Source organism: Macaca fascicularis, chromosome 16 (genome assembly GCF_037993035.2).
Source record: "Macaca fascicularis isolate 582-1 chromosome 16, T2T-MFA8v1.1".
NCBI classification, from domain to species: Eukaryota; Metazoa; Chordata; class Mammalia; order Primates; family Cercopithecidae; genus Macaca; species Macaca fascicularis.
The window spans coordinates 44,382,625-44,406,861 of record NC_088390.1 but is presented as its reverse complement, the minus strand read 5'-3'; the positions used below and the strand labels follow the sequence as shown (position 1 = coordinate 44,406,861).

Genomic DNA, 24,237 nt, shown 5'->3' with positions numbered 1-24,237 from the left:
CCATCTCCTTAAAGTGCCCTTCGCTGGTGCGTGAGTGAATGCAGTCCCCGACCTCCTTGACCTCGAGGAACACAGGACGCAGCCGGTAGTACGGCCAGCTCAGCTCGCTGCTCCTCTAGCCCTGTAGGAGGTGCTGTGGGGACAGCCTGGCGACCGCGCATGCGCAAAACACCGTCAGGAAGAGGCGCCAGGGACTGGGGGTGGGCTCCCGAACCCGGAAGCGAGGGAACCCACGTGGGAGCTTGGGAGGGGACGGTCGTAGCTCTCTAGTCCAGTTGTGGGGAATGCGGCCTGTTTCTTCCTGTCCGAGAGAGCTCGGCGGAGGCAGTTGTCGAGTACCCTTCACCCCTGTGTTGGGAGCCTGGGAGCGAACTGCGGCGTGGGTTACCGTTCCCGGGGACGCAGCAGGGGGCATCGAGTCCCTGGCGGGAGCTGCGCCATGACACTGCTCTCGACCATCCGGGGCGCGACCTGGGGTCGCCTCGTCACCCGTCATTTCTCCCATGCAGCGCGGCGTGGGGAGCGGCCTGGTGGGGAGGAGCTAAGCCGCTTGCTGCTGGATGACCTGGTGCCGACCTCGCGGCTGGAGCTTCTGTTTGGCCTGTCCCCGTGTCTCCTGGCTCTGCGGGCCGCCCGCCGCTCCGTGGCCCGGCTCCTGCTCCAGGCGGGTAAAGCTGGGCTGCAGGGGGAGCGGGCCGAGCTGCTCCGGATGGCCGAGGCGCGGGACATTCCAGTTCTACGGCCCAGACGGCAGAAACTGGACACAATGTGCCGCTACCAGGTCCACCAGGGTGTCTGCATGGAGGTGAGCCCGCTGCGGCCCCGGCCTTGGAGTGAGGCCGGGGAGGCGAGCCCAGGCGACGACCCCCAGCAGTTGTGGCTCGTCCTCGAAGGGATCCAGGATCCCCGGAATTTTGGGGCTGTGCTGCGTTCCGCACACTTCCTCGGAGTGGATAAGGTCATCACCAGCCGGAGAAACAGGCACGGACGTCCCTCATTCTCCATGTGCCCCAACTTGGAGATGCAGCCAAGTTCCTAAGCACCTTGGCCCTTGGGTGATCCCTTAGCCAGACTCACCTGTCCCAGAACTCTCACGCCTCTAGCCCTTGGGAGCCCGGGGAGGGTAGGGAGCCGGGCTTGAGATGGCCCAGCCTAATGCGGTGAATGGGGAAACCTTGCAGCTGCCCGCTCACTCCAGTAGTCAGCAAGGCCAGCGCGGGGGCTATGGAGGTGATGGACGTGTTCTCCACCGATGACCTCACTGGATTTTTACAGGTAATGAGGGGCAAGAGGGTAAGGAACAGATATGAGCCCAGTTCAGCCTCTTCAAGGGGACGAAGCTAGCTCCTGGCGAGGGAGAGAAAGGGGCCTGTTGGCATCGCTTCCTTCGGCCTTCCAAATCCCTCTGGGGATGGGAGGGTCCTGGAGTATTTAAAACGGCAATTGGAGCATTATCTGAATTCTTCCTATCGTCATACCCTTTCCTGCACCTCTTCCCAGATATGCACCACTTTGCCTCTTCTGTAAGTCAGCCTCAGTGTCTCCTTGCCTACTAGGTCGGGCTTCAGTAAATGCATTTTGTTGGTGGACAGGATGCTTGAGTTCCTCGAATAGGGCACAGCTTGAAAGGATGTTTGAACAAGGAGATCAGTATGCCATTAATACCTAGCAAGGGACAAACCTTGGAAGCACCCCTCTCCCATCCGTCTTCAGCTGTGCTTCCCTCGCTGGACACAAGGGGGCAGTATTGCTCCGCATTTGGAATCCCCTCTGACCATACCCACTGCCCCCAACCCCCACCCCATCTGCAGGGTGAGAAATTTCCCTCTCAAGAAGTGGGAGAGCTCTGGGGCGTGTCTAGAGAGCAATGCTGTCCGGTTAAAATGTAGTGCGAGAAACATAGGTAGTTTTAGCTTTTCTAGTAGCCACATTGAAAAGTAAAGAGATGACATTTTAAATAAATTGTACCCAGTATATCCAAAATAATATCAATTTAACATGTAATCATTTTAATTATTGTTAATATTATTAATTTTTTGAGAGAGTTTCGCTCTTGTTGCCCAGGCTGGAGTGCAATGGCACAATCTTGGCTCACTGCAACCTCTGCCTCCTGGGTTCAAGCGATTCTCCTGCTTCAGCCTTCCAAGTAGCTGGGATTACAGGCACAGGCCACCATGCCGGGCTAATTTTTTTGTGTGTGTTTAGATGGGGTTTCACCCTGTTGGTCGGGCTGGCCTTGAACTCGTGACCTCAAGCGATCCACTCACCTCGGCTTCCCAAAGTGCTGGGATTACAGGTGTGAGGCACCGCACCTGACCTTTTAAAAATATTATTAACGAAATATTTTACATTCCTTTAAAAAATGTTTTACATACAACACACCTCAATTTGAATTAACCACCTTTCAATTGCTTTATAGTCACATGTAGCTAGTGGCTACTATATTGAACAACACATATCTAGAAGCAATTTTTTGGCGTCACCTTTTTGTAGGGAGCCCCTTTCTCCAAGCCAGATAGGAGATGAGGTTCCCACTCATCACTTCCAGCCCCTGAACAGGTAGCGTCTGAAAACACAGAAACACTGCAGAACATCCACTTAAGCTCCCGTCGTCACATCTCCCTACTGTGTCTTCAGCGTCTGGCCTGGAGAGTGTCGTCCGCCTGCTGCTGTGGAAGAGCTGGAGGTGCCCCAAGCAGGGGCTTGTGCTGGGGCCCCATCCCTTCCTGGGTACTCAGAGACACTGCTCTAGCAGTTTTCCTCCTCTCTCCTGCATCATCCACTTTTCTCTTACACTCTCTTCAGCATGCAAACAAACATTCCCTTCTCACGCTCTTGATCTCACACCAGTCAGCCCCTCCTCTCACACTGAATCAAAGGCCTCGTCAAGGTCATGGGTGACCTCCATGTTGCTGCATTCCAGGGTCTGTTCTTAATTCTTTTCTGACTTGGCCCATCTGCAGCAGCTGGCACAGCTGACCACTCCTTCCTCCTTGAAACACTCTGCACCTGCTTTCCTTCTGCTTCACCATGTCCTGAGGCATTTTTAGTGGTTCTTCCTCAGCCCCCTGACATCCGAGCATTAGCATTTCCCAGATTTTAGTCCTAGGGTCTCTTTTGTTGTTAAGAGATGGGGTTGGCTGGGCGCAGTGGCTCATGCCTGTAATCCCAGCACTTTGGGAGGCTGAGGCGGGCAGATCACAAGGTCAGGAGATCGAGACTATCCTGGCTAACATGGTGAAACACTGTCTCTACTAAAAATACAAAATATTAGCTGGATGTGGTGGTGGGCGCCTGTAGTCCCAGCTACTCCAGAGGCCGAGGCAGGAGAATTGCTTGAATCCGGGAGATGGAGGTTGCAGTGAGCTCAGATCGTGCCACTGCACTCCAGCCTGGGTGACAGAGTAAGCCTCCATGTCCAAAAAAAAAAAAAAGAGAGAGATGGGGTCTTGGCCGGGCGTGGTTGTTGTTAAGAGATGCGGTTTGGCCAGGCGTGGTTGCTCACGCCTGTAATCCTAGAATTTTGGGAGGTTGAGGCAGGTGGGTCACCTGAGGTCAGGAGTTCGAGACCAGCCTGGCCAAAATGATGAAATCCTGTCTCTACTAAAAATACAAAAATTACCTGGGCATGGTGGCTGGCCCTTGTAATCCTAGCTACTCTGGAGGCTGAGGCAGGAGAATTGCTTGAACCCAGGAGGCGAGGTTGCAGTGAGCCGAGATTGCACCATTGCACTCCAGCCTGGGCAATAAGAGTGAAACTCTATCTCAAAAAAAAAAAAAAAAGAGAGAGATGGGGAGATGTGGGTCTTGCCACAGCCTGAAGTGGCAGTGGCACAATCACAGCTCTGTACAGCCTCCGAATTCCTGGGCTCAAGCCATCCTCCCACCTCAGCCTCCTGAGTAGTTGGAGATACAGGTGCACACCATAGAACCTAATTTCTTTCTTTCTTTTTTTTTTTTTTGGTAGAGATGAATTTCACTTTGTTGCCCAGGCTGTTCTCAAACTCCTGGCTTCAAAAAGTCCTCCTGCCTTAGCCTCCCAAAGTGTTGGGATTACAGGCGTGAGCCACCTCACCTGGTCCTGGATCTCTTTTCTGTACAGGTTCATTTCTTTTTGGTCTCATCTAGTCTCATGGCTTTAAATACTATCTGAATTCAAATTTCCCCCCAAGTGTATACTCTAGCCTGGACCTTGGTTCTGAATTCCAGATTCACTCATCTAGTCGCCTACTCCACAGTTGTTGTTTTGCTGTCAGGTGGGCATTTCAAACCTAACATTTCTAAAGCTGAGCACCTGTTCCTTCTGGAGCAACCCCATCCCTTTGATTGTTTAGGTCAAAAGCCTTGGCATCATCCTTAACTGAAGTTATTTCCATATTATCACCCTTTCTCCCTATTTCCACTGCTACCACTCTGACCCAAGCAAGTCACCATCATCTGTTGACCATTATTGCAGAAACTTCCCACCTGGCCTCTTTGCTTCTGCTCTTGGCGCTCAGCACAGCAGGCAGAGTGATTCTGTTGAAGTCAGACCATGTTACTTCTCTGCTCAAAACCTTTCAAAGCCTCTGTACCGCTCAGATTCAAAGTCAAAGTCCTTCCAGTAGCCCTGGAGACCCTACCTCATGTGGCTGTTGTTCCCTCTTCTGTCTTGACGGCCATCTTACTGTTCTCAAACATGCCAGGGAGGCACCCGCCTCTGTGCTTGCTGGTCTCTCTGCCTAGAGTGCTCTTGCCCCAGATGCCTGCATGGTGCTCCTCCTTCTCCTTCAGGTCTGCACTGAAATGTCACCTCAGTGAGTCCGTCCCCACCTGCCCTTCCACAAGGCTGGGATTTTGGTCTGTTTTGTTTTGTTCACTGCCCTGTCCCCAGTGCCTAGAACAGAGCCCATGCTAGATGCTTAATATCTATTGACTAATTGACTGGATCAGCAAATAAATGAATGTATGGGCAAGGCTGGGCTCCTCCTTGGCCAGGGCTCTGATGAAGAATTTTTTTTTTCTTTTTTTGATATGGGGTCTCACTGTGTCACCCAAGCAGGAGTGCCGTGGCACAATCTCGGCTCACTGCAACCTCCACCTCCTGGTCTCAGGAGATTCTCACATCCTAGTCTCAAGAGAATCCCTCCTGAGTAGCAGGGATTACAGGTGCCCGCCACCAGGCCAGACTGATGTTTGTATTTTTAGTAGAGACAGAGTTTCACCATGTTGCCCAGGCTGGAGGCAATGGCGTGATCTCAGCTCCCTGCAACCTCCGCCTCATGGGTTCAAGCGATTCTCCTTCCTCAGGCTCCCAGGTAGCTGGGATTACAGACATGTGCCACCATGCCCAGCTAGTTTTTTTGTGTTTTTAGTAGAGACGGGATTTCACCATGTTAGCCAGGGTGGTCTCAAACTCCTGACCTCAGGTGATCCACCTGCCTCAGCCTCCCAAAGTGCTGGGATTACAGGTGTGAGCTACTGCACCTGGCTTTTTTTTTTTTTTTTTTTTCTGAGATGGAGTTTCACTCTTGTTGCCCAGGCTTGAGTGCAATGGCGCAGTCTCAGTTCACTGCAGCCTCTGCCTGCCGAGTTCAAGCGATTCTCCTGCCTCAGCCTCCCAAGTAGCTGGGATTACAGGCATGCACCACCACACCTGGCTAATTTTGTATTTTTAGTAGAGACGGGGTTTCTCCATGTTGGTTAGGCTGGTCTTGAACTCCCAACCTCAGGTGATCCTCCTACTTGGCCTCCCAAAGTGCTGGGATTACAGGCGTGAGCCACTGTGCCTGGGCCAGGCTAGTCTTGAACTCCTGACCTCAGGTAATCTGCCTGCTTCAGCCTCCCAAAGTGCTAGAATTACAGGCTTGAGCCACCGCGTACGGCCTCTGATGAAGATTTGATGAATTAGAATATGAGAGCCAGGTGTGGTGGCTGATGCCTGTAATCCTAGCACTCTGGGAGGCCAAGGCGGGAGGATCGCTTGAAGCCAGGAGTTCCAGACCAACCTGGGTAACGTGGTGAAACGCCATCTCAAAAAAAAATTGCAAAAATTTGTTTTCTAACCGGGTGATGTGGCAAGTGCTTATAGTCCCAGCTACTTGGGAGGCTGAGGTGGGAGGATCACCAGAGTCCCGGAGGTTGAGGCTGCAGTGAGCTGTGATCGTGCCACTGCACTCCAGCCTAAGCAGGAGTAAGACCCTATCTCAAAATTAAAATAAAAAAAGAATTAGAACATGTCTTCTTCCCCCTTTCAGACCAAAGCCCAGCAGGGCTGGCTCGTGGCCGGCACAGTGGGCTGCCCAAGGGCAGAGGATCCCCAGTCCTCCGAGATCCCCATCACGAGTTGCTTGGAGTTCCCCTGGGATCGGCCTACTCTCCTTGTGCTGGGTAGGTGGATGTCCCTGCTTTTGTGCCCAGATTACATTTCCCGAGCAATTGGATGTCCAGCTGGGCAACCCTAACCCTCGGCCCCATGCCCTGCAGGGAATGAGGGGTCAGGTCTGTCCCAAGAGGTGCAGGCCTCCTGTCAGCTTCTCCTCACCATCCTGCCCCGGCGCCAGCTGCCTCCTGGACTTGAGTCCTTGAACGTCTCTGTGGCTGCAGGTGAGTCTACTCCCCCTTCCCTTTCCTCTCTCCCTCTAATCATGCAGGTGGGATTTGATGCCCTCTAATCCCATTTGCTGGCTGTTTCTGTGCCTCAGTTGCTTTATATGCAAAATGGGGAAATGATATCCTGTTGATGAAATGAGTGACTGCCTGACACATGTCTCGGTCTCTAAACATCATCCCTCTCCTCCGTCCTCTCTTCCCTTGTCCTTGTGTCTGTGCAGGAATTCTTCTTCACTCCATTTGCAGCCAGTGGAAGGGTTTCCCCACAGAAGGGGAAAGAAGGCAACTTCTCCAAGACCCGCAAGAACCGGTCTGAAGGACTCAGCGTGGCTCAGCACCCAGGGCTGTCTTCAGGATCAGAGAAAGAGAGGCAAAATGAGAGCTGACGTGGACTGTCCACAGTGTTCACATGCTGGAGTCAGGGACGGCCGCACCTGCCTCCGCCTGCTCCAGTGTGCAGGAGCCTCTGCCTGAGTGTGCACCAGGCCCATGTTTATTGACCACGGTCTCGTGGGGGAAGGGGACTGCGGTGGAGACCAGAGGAAGCTGTTTCCTGTTGTGATGTTGGACCTGTAGTAGGACATGGTAGTTTGTTAATTTCCATGGGAAGCCATGATGGCCTAGCATGGAGAGACTCTCCTCCCAGGCCCTGTCTGGAAGTTGAGGGGAAGTCTAGACATCTGCAGGGAGGCAGGCAGCCCAGCCCAGGGGACCCGTTCCTCTTGAACCAGTCATTGCCTGTGGCAAATGTGTGTGTGAGAATGTAGGGTGTGGAGGGCAGGACCCTGACGTGGGGTAGACAGTGCACACGTCAGGCCCACACACGGCCCCACCCTGGGGCCTTGAGCACAGGTCTCATCTTTCTGTGCCTCTGGACTGTGCACCTACCTCACGGGGTTGTTGTGAGGCTCGAATAAAACATCACTCAGCACCTGGGAGATTCTGGCCAATTCCTCCTTTAGGTGGCAGCCTCGCTCTTCAGTCCAGTCTTTAGTCAGCTTCCACAGCCTCCTTGTGGGGAGACTTCTGGCTGCAGCCCCGTGAGAGGCGAGGGGAAATTAGCAAACACCGCTCACCCGACGGGGCCCCCCATGGGTGACTGAGTCGGTTCCCCTCCAGGGGAGGAACTGGGAGCAGGCTTGCCGTTGATTGTACAACCGAGACAGATTTGGCACTCCTGCCCTCGGGTCCCATGAAAGCAGCAGGAGCCAGCAGTGTGAGGAACATAGAAGTGTTTCTGTCCTGATGGCACATTGGAACCACCTGGCATGCTTTACAAAAACCCAACACTGACACCAGAGAGTCTGACATGATGGGCGTGCCGCCACCTGACATCGGCTTTCGAAAGCGCCACCATTGGTCTAACGTGCAGCCAAGGCTGAGAACCACTAGGGCAGGTGGTCTCAACTTGCACACCCTTGGCATTTTGGGCCAGGTAAGTTTTTGTTGTGAGAGCCATCCTGTGCACAGTAGGATGTTTAGCAGAATCCCCCACCTATACCCACTAGATGCCTGTAGCATGACCCCCCATTGTGAAACCAGAAATGTCTCCAGACATTGCCAAATGGCTTCTGAGAGACAAAAATCTCCCCTCCTGGAGCGTGGCTTTGGAGGATAGCAACCCCGAAATTGCAGTCCTGACTGCTATATGACCTTGGGCGGGCTCCTTACCCATCTGGGCCTCAGTGCCCTTCTGGGCGAAAGGGGAATAATCCTACCCTCCTGGATTGTTGGGAGAATATGGAGGGCAATAGGAACTCAGTGCCTCATATATATGAGGTGCTCAATAAATCGTACTCCCCTTTTCTCTGGAATCCGTCTGCAATGGATTTTTCTCAGAATTCTAACGGCAATGCCAGTTTAGAGCAACACTTGAAATAGTTTAAAAAGGGCCTAAGCTCCTTGTTTTTTGAGACAGGGTCTCAGTCTGTTGCTCAGGCTGGAGTACAGTGGTGCAATCTCGGCTCACTGCATCGTCTGCCTCCCAGGTTCAAGCGATTCTCCTGCCTCACCCTCCTGAGTGGCTGGGACTACAGACGTGCACCACGCCCAGCTAATTTTTATATTTTTTTGGTAGAGATACGGTTTCCCTGTGTTGGCCAAGCTGGTCCCAAACTCCTGGCCTCAGGTGATCTGCCCGCTTCAGCTTCCCAAAGTGCTAGTGTTACAGGTGAGCAACTGTGCCTGGCCTAAAAAGGGCCTAAGATCTTTTTAAAGTCAAAGTTACGCCTCTCAAGAAAGAGGACAGAATTCCTTCATAAACTGCACTGATCAGCATCTGTCCCGCTTGAGCTCCCTGTCCCTGACTGCCACACAGGCTCTGACCCATCCCTGCTTCGTTCTTGGCCAAGCGCCTAGTATAGTGATGTTTCACTTTGGCTTGTCATTGGGGTCAAGGAGGAGGATATTTTTAATATTTCAGAAGCCCAGAGGCACCTGACTGATTAAATCAGAATCTCTGGAGAAGGAGCCATGTGTTGGTTTTTTTCTTTTTTTGAGATGGAGTCTTGCTCTGTTGCCCAGACTGGTGTGCAGTGGCACAATCCTGGCTCACTGCAACCTCCGTCTCCCGGGTTCAAGCGGTTCTCCTATCTCATCCTCCCGAGTAGCTGGGATTACAGGCGTGAGCCACCACGCCCAGCTAATTTTTTGTATTTTTAGTAGAGATGGGGTTTCACTATGTTGGCCAGGCTGGTCTCGAACTCCTGACCCCAGGTGATCCTCCCGCCTCAGCCTCCCAAAGTACTGGGATTACAGGCATGAGCCACCGTGCCCGGCCTACTGGCCAGTATTTCTTTTTTTTTTTTTTTTTTTGAGACGGAGTCTGGCTCTGTCGTCCGGGCTGGAGTGCAGTGGCTGGATCTCAGATCACTGCAAGCTCTGCCTCCCAGATTTACGCCATTCTCCTGCCTCAGCCTCCCGAGTAGCTGGGACTACAGGCGCCCGCCACCTCGCCCCGCTAGTTTTTTTTTTTTTGTATTTTTTAGTAGAGACGGGGTTTCACTGTGTTAGCCAGGATGGTCTCGATCTCCTGACCTCGTGATCCGCCCGTCTCGGCCTCCCAAAGTGCTGGGATTACAGGCTTGAGCCACCGCGCCCGGCCTGGCCAGTATTTCTTAAAGCTACTTAGTTGATCTCATTGTGTGGCCAGGTTCAAGAATCAGTGGCCTTTGAGCCACCCACTCATGTCCACAAAACTTCTTCTCATGCACACCTGTGCTTTTGAGCTCATGCCTGAAAGTTTAGGTGAGGGTGAGATTTCATCTGTCCCTCGGGTTCCGGAAGGTGCTCATTCGAGTCCTGGGTCTGTGGCTTTCCACTTAGATGGCTTCTCAGCCTCCTCGTCTTGGGGATAGTACCATTATTACCAGCCCTATCTATCCCCTTCCTTTTCAGCAGAAGTTATAAAAATAAAATGAGAGAGTATCAGTAAAAGATGTTCTGTAAACCAGAGGACACTGCACCCCAGGACTAGCACACAATAATACAGACTTTGATGTGATGGTTAATTTTATGTATCACCTTGACTGGGCCATGGTTGCCCAGATGTTTGGTCAAACATTCTGGATGTTTCTATGAGGCTGTTTTTGGAAGAGATGAACGTTTACATTGGTAGACTGAGTCAAGCAGACCCCTAATGTGAGTGGATCTCATCCATTCAGTTGAGGGCCTGAATAGAACAAAAAGTCTGACCTCTCCCAAGTCAGCGAAGCCTTCCTACCTTCAGACTAGACCTGAAATATCAGCTCTTCCTGGATTTCAAGCGTTCTGGCCTTTGAATGGAGATGATACCCTTGTTTTTCCTGGTTCTCAGGCCTTCAGACTCAGGCTGGAATGAAACCATCAGCTCTCCTGGGCGTCCAGCTTGCTGACTCACCCCACACATCTTGAGACTTGCCCGCCTCCATCAGTGCCTGAGCCAATTCCTTATAATCTCTTGAACACACACACAGTTGGTTCTGTTTCTCTGGAGAAACCTAATACACTTGATGAAAATGAATGTAGGCGTCCCAGTGCTCCCCGCATATGGGGTGCAGAGTTGAGCTTGCTCTCTAGAACCAAGCCCAACATGGAACTTAGAAGTTGGAGTAGGGGCTACTCAGGTACCCCACCCCTCACAGACTCCTCCATGGTGGCTGGAACCCGATCTAACCTGCCCTGGGCATGCTGTTCATCAGCTTTCCCCGTCTGGGCCATCCGGAAGACTCTCCTGGGCTTCGTCACGTATAGGGGGCTTCTCCCTGCTTCACTCCCTGGGCAGCAGGCTGGCTGGCCTCTGGGAAGACAGGTTCACTTAAACCAAAGGGGATTGAGGCTATACATTACAGGCCATGCACACAGATGTGTGCTTATTTCCGGTATACAGGCAGTCCCCCCAACAAAGAGGGAGGGTCTGAGGTCCTAAGGATGAGGAGAGTGAGGTCTGATTCTCCTTTGAGCAGCCTCTGGTGCCTGGCGCGGTGCCTGTACACTGAGTGGACACTGCTCAGCAAGCGTGGGTTAAGTACCCAGGAGCTGGGGAGGCTGTGGCTATGGGTGTGAAGGGGCTGGGTGGGGGTCCATCCCCTGCAGGGCAGAGTTGGAATGAAGTCAGAGGAGAGAGCAGTGGTGGTTAAAAGCAGGAGCCTGGCTGCTAGACAGTGCTTGCTTTGAGTTCCAACTCTGTGGCTTGCTAGAAGTATAAATGTGGACGTGTCCCTTAAATTCCAAGCCTCAGTTTTCATCGTCTATAAAATTGGGATGACAATGGTGTCCACTTCAAAGGATGGTGGTATGGATTGAAAGAGATCATACATGTAAAACTCTCAGCCCCATGCCTGGGGGAGCACAGTAGCTGCTCCTCGAAGCCTCTAGGGCTAGATCTAGAGGTCAGGGCGCTGGGCCGTGCTTCCCAACCAACCTGGCCTCAATTTTCCCGTAGGCTCTGGCCCCCTTCAGCTGCAGTGCACAATTATTTACCCCTGGGAACTGCTGGAAGGAGTTGAGGGAGGAGAGGGGTTGGAATGACATTTGTAGGAGCCCCCTTTGTCAGGACTCCAAGACCCTGAGATGCCAAGACGGAAAGGGTCTAAGAAGGATTGGCACTGACTTGGTATTCTCAGAGCAGCTAAATCAAGGCTGGCACCTCAGATCCCTGCTGCAGGCCTGGAGTATTTTTTTGGCAGGAGGCTAAATTGTCAATCCCCCTCCCCCTAGGTTGGGGTCCTAAATTAGACAGCACCCCCCCCCCCCACACACACACACGTACGCACACACCACCACCACCACCATCACCACCACCGACTCCTGCAGGGCCAGGTGCCAGGGATCCCCACAGTTTGTAAATGTAATCAACCTTGAGGTTTCTCACTTCCACAGGTGCAATTAGCAGGCCCATCTGCTAATCCCTGATTAATGGTGTTTACAAACACGGGGCTCCACTGCAGAGCCGCTCAGCCCCTCACTCCTGGGGTTGTGAGGCAGGGGTCTTCTTCCCAGCAACCCCTCCCCACTTCTTCAGTCCTCATCCCCAGTCAGAACCCCTCTGCCTCCCCTTCCCCAGGCAGTGAACAGTGCTGGAGGTCCCTCCTCCTGCTCCTCCACCGAACTTCCTGGCCCCTTCTCAGTGTATACACATGTGGAAGCGGAGAGCAGGGAAAGCAGACAGGGAGGCTTGGTGGCAAGGCCAGGATCCTACTTGTCCCTGTCCCACTGACTCAGTCTACCAATGTCTTTCTTCCCAATTCTGAACTTCAAGGATGCGTACTGGGTGCACTGCCTTTATTCGCCACTCAGCTCCAGCCCTGAGGCCACACATACATGCCTCCCTGAAGGAGTTCTCGGTGGGGCAGAAGTCCGGTACCAAAAGCAGGGTGTCAGACAGCGCCGGGTCCACATGTGGGCCCTGCCTTAGGCAAGTCACTTACTCTGATTGAGCCTCAGTTTCTTAATCTGTAAAACGGAGGTAAGAATACTACTTCCCATGTAGGCTTAAGGTTTGTAGGTGAGGATTAATGATGGGATACATGAAAAAGACTTAGCACAGTGCCTGGGACACAGTAGGTGTTCAATAAATGTGATCTTTTAATTGCGATGATGATGATGATGATGATAATGAAAGGAGGCTTTTGAAGCTAAAAAAAAATACCCAAGAAAGCCTCCTCCGCCCCTCACCCCGCTCTCTCGGGGGAAGGGCAGATCCCAGCTCATTACTGGTGGGGGCTGGGTAGGGGGAGGTGTCAGATTGGAATCACTCCTGAGTCTGTTTGCAGCTTCCCTGTTTCATTAACACCTCCCTAGTGGTCTTCAACTCATCCTGCTGGGGGAGGTGCTCCAGAAAGTTCTAATGGCCTCCTACCCAGCCCAGAGCTCAGTGCCTCTTACTTCTGGGCCTATGTGCCAGGTGACATGGAGGCGGTTTTATGCTGGCCACTGACCAGAGGTTGTCATTGTCCCCCTCTCCTGAGGGTCCTGGAAACCTGGTCAGGGGACGAAGCACCTGGAGCGGCTCCTTCCTTTCATCCTCTTCCCTCAACCTCTAATCCATAGGTTTTAATCCCCCATCTCCTGGGCATCCCAATATGGCCACTTTCCCTTCCTTCAGAATCCCCGTGTGAACAGGGCGCAGTCTCAGCTGGATGCCCAAGGCAAGATGCTTATCCTCTAGGACATTCAGTTTGTCTCTTCTGTAAAATGAGGATGTCATACCTCACAGGGGGTTATCTCAGTGCCCAGTAAATTGTAAACTCTCAATAATTGGAAAAATATTGTAGTTATTTTACAGGCAAAATAACTGTTCTCAAAACTATCTTTTTAAATCGCAGAACTGTGTGTAGCCCATTGGGGGCTGGTGGAAGGGGAGCAGGGCCAGAGCCCTGAGGACCATTAGCACCTCCAGAGAAGCAGGAAAGGGCACGAGCTCTGTCCCCCAGTTAATTGGCCCAGCTCCTTCCCCAGATTGGGAAAGGGAGAGGGGCTGCTCTTTGAATTAGGACCAGGAGATTTCTACCTCAGGCTCTGCAAAGGCTGCTTTGAAACAGGACTCCTCCTGATTGCACTCCAAGAAGGATTTTTATGGAAATGCCTGTCCTTCGCCCCTGCCACATGCCCTCTCGGTCACAATATTCCATTTCAGAGGACACCCTTCACCAGCTGGGCTGGGGAGGAGGGGTTGGGCCTTTCTCCTGCCCTCTTTGCAGCTGGGCCCTTTTCCCCCCGGGGCTCCAGCTTTCTTGCTAAGGTTTGTAGGCATCAGAAGGGAGATTCCATGAGAAGCAGTACCTTTGAAGCCGTGTGCTTGGAGCAGGAGGAGGAGTAATGTGGTGATGATGATGGTACTAACATTTGTTATGCACTTACCACGGGCTTACATGCCTCATCTTGTTTCCCTCACCATACATTTTGTTTGTTTGTTTGTTTTCTTTTACAGACAGGGTCTTGCTCTGTTGCCCAGGCTGGAGTGCAAGGATGCAATCATAGCTCACTGCAGCCTCCAACTCTGGGCTCAAGCGATCCTCCCACCTCAGCCTCCTGAGTAGCCTCCTTAGCCACTATGCCCAGCTAATTAAAAACATTTTTGTTGTTGTTGAGACGGGATCTCGCTATGTTGCCCAGGCTGGCCTTGAACTCTTGAGCTCAAATGATCCTCCCACCTCAGCCTCCTGAGTAGCCTCCTTAGCCACTATGCCCAGCTAATTAAAAACATTTTTGTTGTTGTTGAGACGGGATCTCGCTATGTTGCCCAGGCTGGCCTTGAACTCTTGAGCTCAAATGATCCTCCTGCCTCAGCCTCCTGAGTAGCTGGGACTGTAGGCATGAACCACTGCCCAGGCTTCCCAAGCCACCTTGACAAGCTCTAAGTGGGGCATTCCAGTGGCGGTGCTGGGAGGCACCTCCATCCAGTTTCCCACTGGCTCTCGGTGGTGTTCCAGGCTGGGAGCCCCGAAGTGACAGCTCAGGGCTACTGTGGGGTGCTGCAAAGAGCCTTGGCCCCACAGAGACTCCAGACGTGGGTTCAAATCCTGGCTCTGCTCCCAAATTTGAAGGCTCAGGCCTTGGGTGAGTTTCTTAACCTCTGAGCTTAGTTTCCTCCCTGTAAGATAGAGCCAATAACTGCTTTCACCCAGGGTTGTGCTGGGAGGCTTCAGAGATGATGCCCTTGACATACAGTAGACCGTCAATAACCCTTCCTTCCTTTCTGTCTTTTTTTTTTTTTTTTTTTTTTTTTAAGACAGAATCTCGCTCTGTCACCTAGGCTGGAATGCAGTGGCCTGATCTCTGCTCACTACAACCTTCACCTCCTGGGTTCAAGTGATTCTCCTGCCTCAGCCTCCCGAGTAGCTGGGATTACAGGCACCCACCACCACCACACTTGTCTAATTTTTGTATTTTGAGTAGAGGTGGGGTTTCACCATGTTGGCCAGGCTGGTCTCGAACTCCTGACTTCAAGTGATCCAGCCACTTTGGCCTCTCAAAATGCTGGGATTACAGGCATGAGCCACTGCGTCCGGCCAACCCTTCCTATCTTGCCTCTTCCTTCTTCTCAGCAGCCTCCCTCTGTGTCTACCCCTTTGCCCTTCCTAGCCTGGGGTCTGGCATCTCCTCCCCCGTCACCTCTGCCTGTGCTTTCTGATGAGCTCTGTCCTGTCTGCCTGCCCTGGCCAGGTCACTGGGGCTCTGCTGTTGCTCCTTCTCTGAGGCTGTGTCTGCACACCCTGCCTGGTCCTCTCCTTCCCTCTCCCCACCGGCTTCCTGTGCCCTCGGGGCTGATCGATAGCAGCCGCTGGTTATCGATTGGGGTGGGTGTTCAAGTGTGACTGCCGCAGGCTGGTATTGATGGGCAGAATTGGTGCTGAGGTCCCGGTGGAGCAGCAGCTGGGGAGCCTGGGGCTTTAGGGGGAAGCGGGGTTCTCCCCCCACACTTGAGGGGACCTGAGAGTGGGAGTCCTTAAAGGGGCAGACACCACAAAGATGAGATTTGGGGCTGGAGACAGAGGGCCTCTAAGGACAGAACGCCAAGGCTTAGCTTAGGCTGTCATCCAACAAGTATTTATTGAGCACCTACTATGTGCCAGCTGGGGATATAGCAGTGAGCAAGTCAGCAACAACCAATAAGTAAAATTATATGGTATAACAACAGTAGAGCAGGGAAAGGGGACGTAGAGCCCTGTGGAGGGCACAATTTTAAACAGGGAGACTATAAACAAAGACCTGGAGAAAGGGCAGGAGTGAGCCCCCGAGAGCATTCCAAGCAGTGGAAACTCTAAGTGCAAAGGCTTCTGGGTGGGAGTGTGCCTGGTGAGCTCTAGGCCAGTGTGGCTGGAGGGAGGTAAGGAGTGAGGACAGTGAGAGGAAATGGGGCAGACAGAGAGATCACGGAAATAGAGGCTGGGTGCGACTGGGAGCCGACAGCCCAGGGCTGGAAGCTGCCCAACTCCAACCTGCGCAGCCTCCGTACGAGGACATGGTTGCAGAGCCAACTGACCAGGTCTCAAGACACTTCACCTGCTTTGTCATTGAGATCATGTGAGTCATGTTCTATCATTACCCTGTTGTAAAGCTGGGGAGACTGAGGCTCAGAGACATTTGACAACTTGCCCCAGGCCATGTGACAGAGCCAGGACTCAAACCCAAGTCTGACTCCAAAACTGTTGCTTTTGTTGTTATTATCTTAGCTGTTTTTAAGTGTACCAGTCAATAGTGTTAAGTATATTCACATTGCTGTGCAACAGATCTGCAGAGCTCTTTTGCCTTACAAAACGGAAACTATGCTTTAAACCACAGCTCCCCATCCACCACCACCCAGCCCTTGGCAAACACCATTCTCTGTTCTGTTTCTATAATTGGACAACTTTAGATACCTCATAGAGTGGAATCATACAGCATTTGTCTTTTCGTGACTGGCTTATTTTAGCATCATGTCTTCAAGGTTTGTCCATACTGTGGCATGTGACAGAATTCCCTTCCTTTTTAAGACTGAATAATATTTCGTTGTCTGTATACACCACATTTTGTTTATCCATTCATCCATCGATGGGCACCTGGATTGCTTCTGCCTCTTGGCTTTTTTGAATAATGCTGCTAGGAACATGGGTGTGCAAATATCGCTTCAAGACCCTGCCTTAGGCCAGGTTCAATGGCTCACACCTGTAATCCTAGCACTTTGGAAGGCCAAGGTGGATGGATCACTTGAGGTCAGGGGTTCGAGACCAGCCTGGTCAACATGGCAAAACCCCGTCTCTAGTAAAAATACAAAAATTAGCCAGGTGTGGTAGCGCATGCCTGTAATCCCAGCTACTTGGGAGGCTGAGGCAGGAGAATTGCTTGAACCCAGGAGGTGGAGGTTGCAGTGAGCCAAGATCGCACCATTGTACTCCAGCCTGGGTGACAGAGTGAGTCTCAAAAAGAAAAAAGAAAAAAGAAAAAAAAAAAGACCTTGTCTTCAGTTCTTTCGAATATATACCCAGAAGTGGGATTGCTGTTCTGATAGTAATTCTATTTTTAATTTTGTGAGGAATTGCGTACTGTTTTCCACAGTAGCTGCACCATTTTACACTGCCCCCAACAGTGTTCAAGGGTTCCAATTTCTCCACATCCTCAATAACACTGGTTATTTTCTGTCTTTTTGATGGTGGCCATCATAATGGATGCGAGGTGGCATCTCCTTGTGGCTTTGATTTACATTTCCCTGGTCATTCGTGATGTCGGGCATCTTTTCACATGCTTGCTGGCCACTTGTGTGTCGTCTTTGGAGAAATGTCTATTCATGCTCTTTGTTCACTTTTAAATCAGGTTGTTTGCTTTTTTGCTGTTGAGTTGTAGGAGTTCCTTATATATTCTGGATATTAACCTCTTATCAGATATAAGATTTGCTAATATTCTCTCCCATTCTGCAGGTGGCCTTTTCACTCTGTGGGTTGTATTCCTGGATGCTCAGTTTACATTTTGATGTAATCCTATTTTTCTACTTCTGCTTTTGTTACCTGTGCTTTTGATGTCATAAGAAATCATTGCCAAACCCACTCCTCTGTGCTGGCAATAATTCTGCCTTCGGGTGAGTGGGAGGGAATGGCCATGGACTATTCCAACAGTTGAGGGAATGAGGACATGTTTAGCCAGGAGCATGGATGCCCCCAGGCGGTGGGAGGGCAGTGATCATGGTATTCCAGTTACAGAGGGGCTTTCGTGGGGCAGAGTGATGACCCAGAAGGCAGAAATGGGACCAGTAGGATGCCCAGGGAGGCAAATAGCAGCTCAGTCTAGCAAGATTCCAGAAGTGGAAGAGGATACCTTGGAAGTAGTGAGCTCCCTGTCACTAGAGTTGTGCGAGACCTCAATTGATCATTCAGAATATTTCATAGGGGCTTCAGACAGAGGATGTGTTTGGGTTGATGGCCTCTGATCCCTTCTGTGATTCCATAAGGAAGGAGGGAGCTCAAAGGTTCAGCCAGCAGGGTGGGGTGGGCAGGACTGCAGTGGACAGGTATCCCCTCCTCTGTGCCTGGGGAAGTCTTGTGCTTTGAAGCCTAGCTGTGCAGGAGATTCCCTTCAGTTGCCATCATCCTAGAGCCTGAACCCAAGCCCTGGTCCAACCCATCCATGGGTCTTGGAGACCTGGACTGGAAGAGAGGAAGAGAGACCTTAGATGTGCCTCCATCACCTGCCGGGTGCTGCTTGCAGGCAGAACGGAAGAAACAGACTTTAGAACCTGGTGGACCTTGGTTCAGGTGCTGCCTCAGCCATTGGCTAAGTGGCTTTGGGCAATTTCTTTAATGTCTCTGATCCTAATTTTCTTCATCTGGGAGCAAGGGGTTGTCACTTCTCTTGTGGGGTTTGCTGCAGAATAACAATAACAGGGGCCTGGAGCCTGGCAGGTGCTCAGTTAACTGCACTGATCAGAATTAAGCCCCTTACAATTTCCTTTTAGCACCCTTGGAAGCCAAGGACCTGAGCCAGCTGCACCCCCAACATACCCCATCCTGTGACTGCTTCCCATGGCTTGGCCCCTGCCAGCCTCATAACCTGGGTGGACTTCAGCCTCTTATCTCCTACTGAGGGCTGGGAGTGCAGACTCTGGATCCAGAATCCAACAGGGCCACAGTAGACACCCAAGCCAGCTCAGGGCCCCTCTCTTGGTCTGACGGGTGGGGCTGAGAGGTGGCTTGACACTGACATCCTGTCTGTCTGTCTATCCTCTGCCTCTTCCTGTCCCTGTAGCTGCTGACCCTGGTGTTTCCTCAATCCTGGCTTCCCAGTCCCTCTCGGCCCTGCACCTTGTGTCCCTGCTCACTTCCTTGCACGTTGCACCCAGAGCTCCCCCTACAACCATCAGCCCAGCCCATTGTGGAGAAAAAAAATCAAATCTCATTAAAGGCCATCGATTTTCTTCCAAATTTGCTGTGAGTACACTTTGAGGCTCTTCCGTATTCCTGCCTGCTCCCACCTCAGCCCCTCAACTACCCCTGCAGCTACGCCAGGGATACGGGGGTGTCAGGGTTGGCAGGTGGTATGGAGGGCAAGGGGGCCCCCAGCCCCCTTTGGCCTTTCAATGTGGCCAGACCCTGGATATGTCATTGATTTCTGGGGAGTGTTTCCCCGTCTGTCTGTCCCCGTCTTCCTACAGGGCTTGGGCTGTGTGTTGCGTTGTGTATCTGTCTATGTGTCAGTTTGTGTTTTGTGTGTACCTCTGTGTTGTGTCTCTGTGCATCTGTGTCTTTTCTTCTCTGCCTCCGTGTGTACAGGTGTGTTTCTGTGACTGCAGGGGGTATGGGGGCTAGGCTTGCAGCTGAACTCTGGATGCTCTGCTGTCCGTGAGATAGCCAGCCTGGGGAAGGGGCTTGACTTGGGATAAACCCAAGATATGATTCTCCCCAACCAGGGGCCAGCGACTGGGCTGGGATCTGAAAAGGGCATAGGCTTCCCTGCTGCCTCTTGCCCCCTCCTGTCCCTATGGAAATGGGACGCCCTGCTGATATCCTTGTGATGTTAGATTTGGGGTTTTGGGGGCTGGTAGAAGAGACTTCAGACTGGGTATGGTGGCTCACACCTGTAATCCCAGAACTTTGGGAAGCCGAGGTGTGTGGATCACCTGAGGTCAGGAATTCAAGACCAGCCTGGGCAACATGGTGAAATCCCATCTCTACTAAAAATACAAAAATTAGCTGGTCATGGTGGTGCACACCTGTAATCCCAGCTACTTAGGAGGCTGAGACAGGACAATCACTTGAACCCAGGAGGCAGAGGTTGCTGTGAGTTGAGATCAAGCCACTGAACTCCAGCCTGGATGACAAAGTAAGACTCTGTCTCAAAACAAACAAACAAACAAACAAACAAAAAAAACCAAACCTGTTGTGGGGGCATCATTTCAAACTTGATGTGGGGTTCCTTCATCCCCTAATCTGACCTAAAGTGTCCCAGGTGAGGGACATTTAGAGTTGGATGGACATATACTGACCTGGTGAGTCTGGAGAGAGCGGACTAAGAGAGAAGGCTGGGCCATGGCGGTGCCCTGCAGGGGTATGGCATGAGGGCATTCATCTCTGCCTGGGTCATGTTCCTGGGGTAATGTCAAACATCAAGGTCAGCCTTGACAGGGACAAAAAAAAATCACAGAAGGGGCCCTTTGGCCTTTGTTGGATGGGGAGGCTTGTGACCTGGCTGTAGGCCGAGCCTCTTCCCTCTAGCCCATTCGCTAGGCCCAGAGGTCAGCTGCGATACTGAATTGGCCCTCTAAGCCCTGGGACACTGCCCCACGCCCCAGGGTGGGCATCTTGATGGGGTCCCTACTGATATGGGGCATGGGGTATGTTCCCAGGTGTGTACCTTCAATGAAGTATCACTGCCGCCTGTTGCCCCAGACCTGCACAGGCGTGTCATGTGAGTTCATGGCTATGCATGCGTGTTCTCCCTGCAGCCTCTGCCGGGGAGCTGGAAGCAGCCCTTCGGATTCCAGGGACAGGCCAGATTTATGACACTGGGAGAAATATTTAGGCCTGAGACAGTTTGGTTGTGTTAATTATGGAAATCTAAAGATAATCTATATTTAATGCTGAATTTTGTCAAATTTGCTAAAGAATTAGGGGAGCGTGTGCAAACAGTGACACTTCAATGAAGAACAAGGTGCAATTAAACTCTGAAATTTACAGTGGAATAATTGGAGAGCATGACAAATATAGTTATCAGCAGCAACTAATTAGGGGTCTGCTCGAGGTTTCTGGGCTTGATTAATCTCGCCTGGATGCTAATAAGTTATGTGGGGCAGATGATAACCGGTTTGTCTCCTCCTTCCTTCTACCCTCTCTCCAAAGCACTTGAGGGGTAAGAATGTGACCCATTCAGTACATCCCTCTGTGCAGCCTGGCCTGAAGGGGAGGGTGAGGGCACTCCAGCTCCTGTGCTGGGACGCCTGCCCAGGTAGGGATGATGTGAACACCTTGCCCTGCCCCTGCTCAGGCATCCTGGGGGCTCCCTGGTCGGTAAGTTCTTCTTGGTGTCTCACCTGAGGCTTGTTGGGATTGGGGGAGACTGGCTTGGAGGAGCCTGTGCTGGGGTCTCGCTGAGCCTTAGTGGGCCGGATTCGTCCCTTGCTATTGATGTAGCCGTCTGACTCCCACCTCTGCTTCCACTTCATGCCCGGTGGGAAGGGGCGCTGGAAGACCCCGCTCGGACCTGCAATAGATCTCATGCACCATCTTCTTTGGCTGGGCACTTCCCTCCCTCTCCCCTCCCAGGCTTCTGCTAATCTTCCTCACTGCTGACTGTGGCCAAGCCTTGGATCCATTGATTAAAGTTTAGGCTGGAGCTGACGCTATTACCCCGCTGGAGTGTGGCCAGCACCCTGGGCACCACCGCCAAGCCCAGCTGTGAAACTAGCACCACCGCCTCCCTTTCTCTGTCTGTCACCCTGTCTCTGATTCTCTCTGTGTCCAGTCTCTCTCCTGTCCTGGAGCCTCCCTCAGACCTGCTGCCCTTGTCACCCTTCAGGGGCCTACCTGGTATGACCAGCTGGTGGGGGAGAGGTGATTACCTTCCCAAGAGCTCTACCTTCTGCCACCCATCCCTTTCTCAGAAGTCCTCCTGACTGTCAGCTGCCCCACCTGGGGTCCCCCAAGGCAGGTCTGTGCATGGACCCCACCCTGAACACCCCTTGCCATCTCCAGCCTTTGCTCAGTGTCATCGGCCACAGGATGGAGACTCTGATTGACAGTCTCAGATGAGGCTGATGAATCCAAAACGGGACGTTAGATAAACTGCTTCTTTGTGAATGTCATCAATACAACCGGCTCTCTCAAAGCATGAGCATCTGTGAGCACACATGTCATAGGAGGCCAGGGCTCTGCTGTGGCTGGTGGAGGGGATGCTGGATAGGACAGGGCCTCCAGCATCTCCTTCAGAGAGGAGGGGCGAGGCTTCTTCGAGGCCTGCTTCTCTTCTTGCTTTTGGGATGAGGAGCTTTGGGGTCAGACACACCCAGACTTGTGTCCTGGCCCTGGGGGTCCTGGGCTCTTCTTTCCCTAGAGCTTGTTTTCCTTCTTGTAGCACAGAGATAATTCCTTCACAGTGAGGAGCGCAGGAAACAGGCTAGGAGCTGAGCAGGCCCTGAGTACATGGGTACCTTCCCCTCCCCACTCCTGCTCCTTCCAGTTCCCCAGCACTCCACCCTTCAGGTGGACTTGCACACTGTTTTAATCAATGCTAGGATGCTGACATGAGGGAAGCTAGGGTGGGAACCAGGCCCAGCGCTTCACCTCACCCCAAATCTACGTGAGTCAGGGAACCCACCTAGCTTGAGGTCTTGTGTGTAAAGGTAAGAAAAAGGCTCTGTAAAGTCTCCAGCAAGATCAGAAGCGCTGCTCTTGTTAGTGAGTAACAATGTTCTGGAAGAGTGGGCTCCAGTAGCCCCCTCACCTCTGCTCTCTCTCCACATGATATGCCTAAAAGGTAAATCCTATCATGGCCTGCCCCTGCTCACAAACCTTCAGTAACTCCCTGTTGCCTCCAGGATAAAGTACAGAGCATAATGGTCAACGCTGTTGGCCCCACTCTGGTTTTCATTTTCTTTTGGGCTTCTCCTTCCTTCCTTCCTTCCTTCCTTCCTTCCTTCCTTCCTTCCTTCCTTCCTTCCTTCTCTCTCTCTCTCTCTTTCTTTTTGAAAGAGTCTTACTCTGTCCAGGCTAGAGTGCAGCGGCAAGATCTCGGATCGCTGCAACCTCTGCCCCCTGGGTTTAAATGATTCTCCTGCCTCAGCCTCCCGAATAGCTGGGTGGGATTACACGCGCCCACCACCACACCTGCCTAATTTTTGTATATTTAGTAGAGATGGGGTTTTGTCATGTTGGCCAGGCTGGTCTTGAACTCCTGACCTCAAACGATCTGCCTGCCTCGGCCTCCCAGAGTGCTGGGATTATAGGCCTGAGCCACCGCACCCAGCCCCTTTTGGGCTTCTTGAAGTCCCTTTGCTCTACCCACCCAAATGATGCCCTGTTCCCCAAACTCCCACAACACCTGACAATCTACAGGCTTTTATTGGATCAATTTCCATTTTCTGGCATGCTTTTCCTCCCACTCCCTCCCCACGGCCACTTTCTGGGAGGCCAAGCTCAAGTCTCATTACCCCCCAAAGCCTCCCCTGATGCTCCTAGTTCCTCCAGCCATGCCCCACGACCCCCCAACCTGAATTCCCTGTTTGCACAGCTGTTCCTTATGTCTGTGTCAGGTGTGTCCACCAGAGGGCGACAGACACTGTGGGCACAAGCAAAATGGCCCCAGGATTGGCTGCGTTCCCCTCCTCCCACCCCACCCCCTCCACTCCTGTCCTGCTTCTGCTATGCTGTCCCCTGGACTTCCAGCCTGGCATCCTCACCGCGGGACTTCAGGGCTGGAGGACTTGGGGACAGGGCATGTTGTGTCCCTTTTCTGCAGAGCTGCCATCCCTGGAGATTTGGGTGAAATGACAGAACCAGCTGCTCTTGTTTGTGTAGTGCGTGAGTTTCCCAGTCACTGTTGACATTCTGGGTCCCCAGGGCAGGGTTGAGTGGCTTTTTTTGTTTGTTTTGAGATGGAATCTAGCTCTGTTGCCAGACTGAAGTGCAGTGGCGTGATCTCGGCTCACTGCAAACTCCACCTCCCGGGTTCAAGTGATTCTCCTGCCTCAGCCTCCCGAGTAGCTGGGATTACAGGCGCCCACCACCACACCTGGCTAATTTTTGAATTTTCAGTAGAGACGGGTTTCACCATGTTGACAGGCTGATCTCGAACTCCTGACCTCAAGTGATCCACCTGCCTCGGCCTCCCAAAGTGCTGGGATTACAGGTGTGAGCCACTGCACCCAACCGAGTTGGCTCATTTTACAGATGGGGAAGCACACCTTGATCATGGCTGTGTCTTTCAGAGACTGGAAAGTCACGGTGCAGAATGCTCTGGACAGACTGAGGCTTATGGCAAATTTGCTGAGGGTGACGTGGCCTGTGAGGGGAAGGGTTGGCACTCAAACCCAGGGCTCTCTGACTGCTGGATGAGTGTGTTTTTCTCCACATCAGTTGTTTTGATTATTCAAGATGTAGGTTTCATTCTGTCGTCATCACAGCCCCGACTCTGAGGCAACTGTAAATGGTGCCCCAGGCCTCCGACCCCAGCCCCCAAATCCCCACATGCTCCGCATCTGGGGAC

General features: G+C 52.3%; 1 protein-coding gene across 7 annotated transcripts; it reads left to right on the top strand.

The window, feature by feature from the left end:
* The first annotated feature begins 258 nt into the window (after nucleotides 1–258).
* Nucleotides 259–7,529, top strand: MRM1 (mitochondrial rRNA methyltransferase 1). Of its 7 annotated transcripts, none has more exons than XM_074019064.1 (6): nucleotides 259–805; nucleotides 1,182–1,275; nucleotides 2,638–2,730; nucleotides 6,237–6,369; nucleotides 6,466–6,585; nucleotides 6,813–7,529. In XM_074019064.1, exons 1-6 carry the CDS (start codon nucleotides 561–563, stop codon nucleotides 6,905–6,907), a joined length of 780 nt encoding a protein of 259 aa, XP_073875165.1. In that variant the 5' UTR covers nucleotides 259–560; the 3' UTR covers nucleotides 6,908–7,529. The 7 variants fall into 7 exon arrangements, with proteins under 7 accessions (XP_073875165.1, XP_045231063.2, XP_073875166.1 ...); XM_045375128.2 differs by having other exon boundaries at nucleotides 259–981; XM_074019065.1 differs by lacking the exon at nucleotides 2,638–2,730.
* Nucleotides 7,530–24,237: the final 16,708 nt, after the last annotated feature.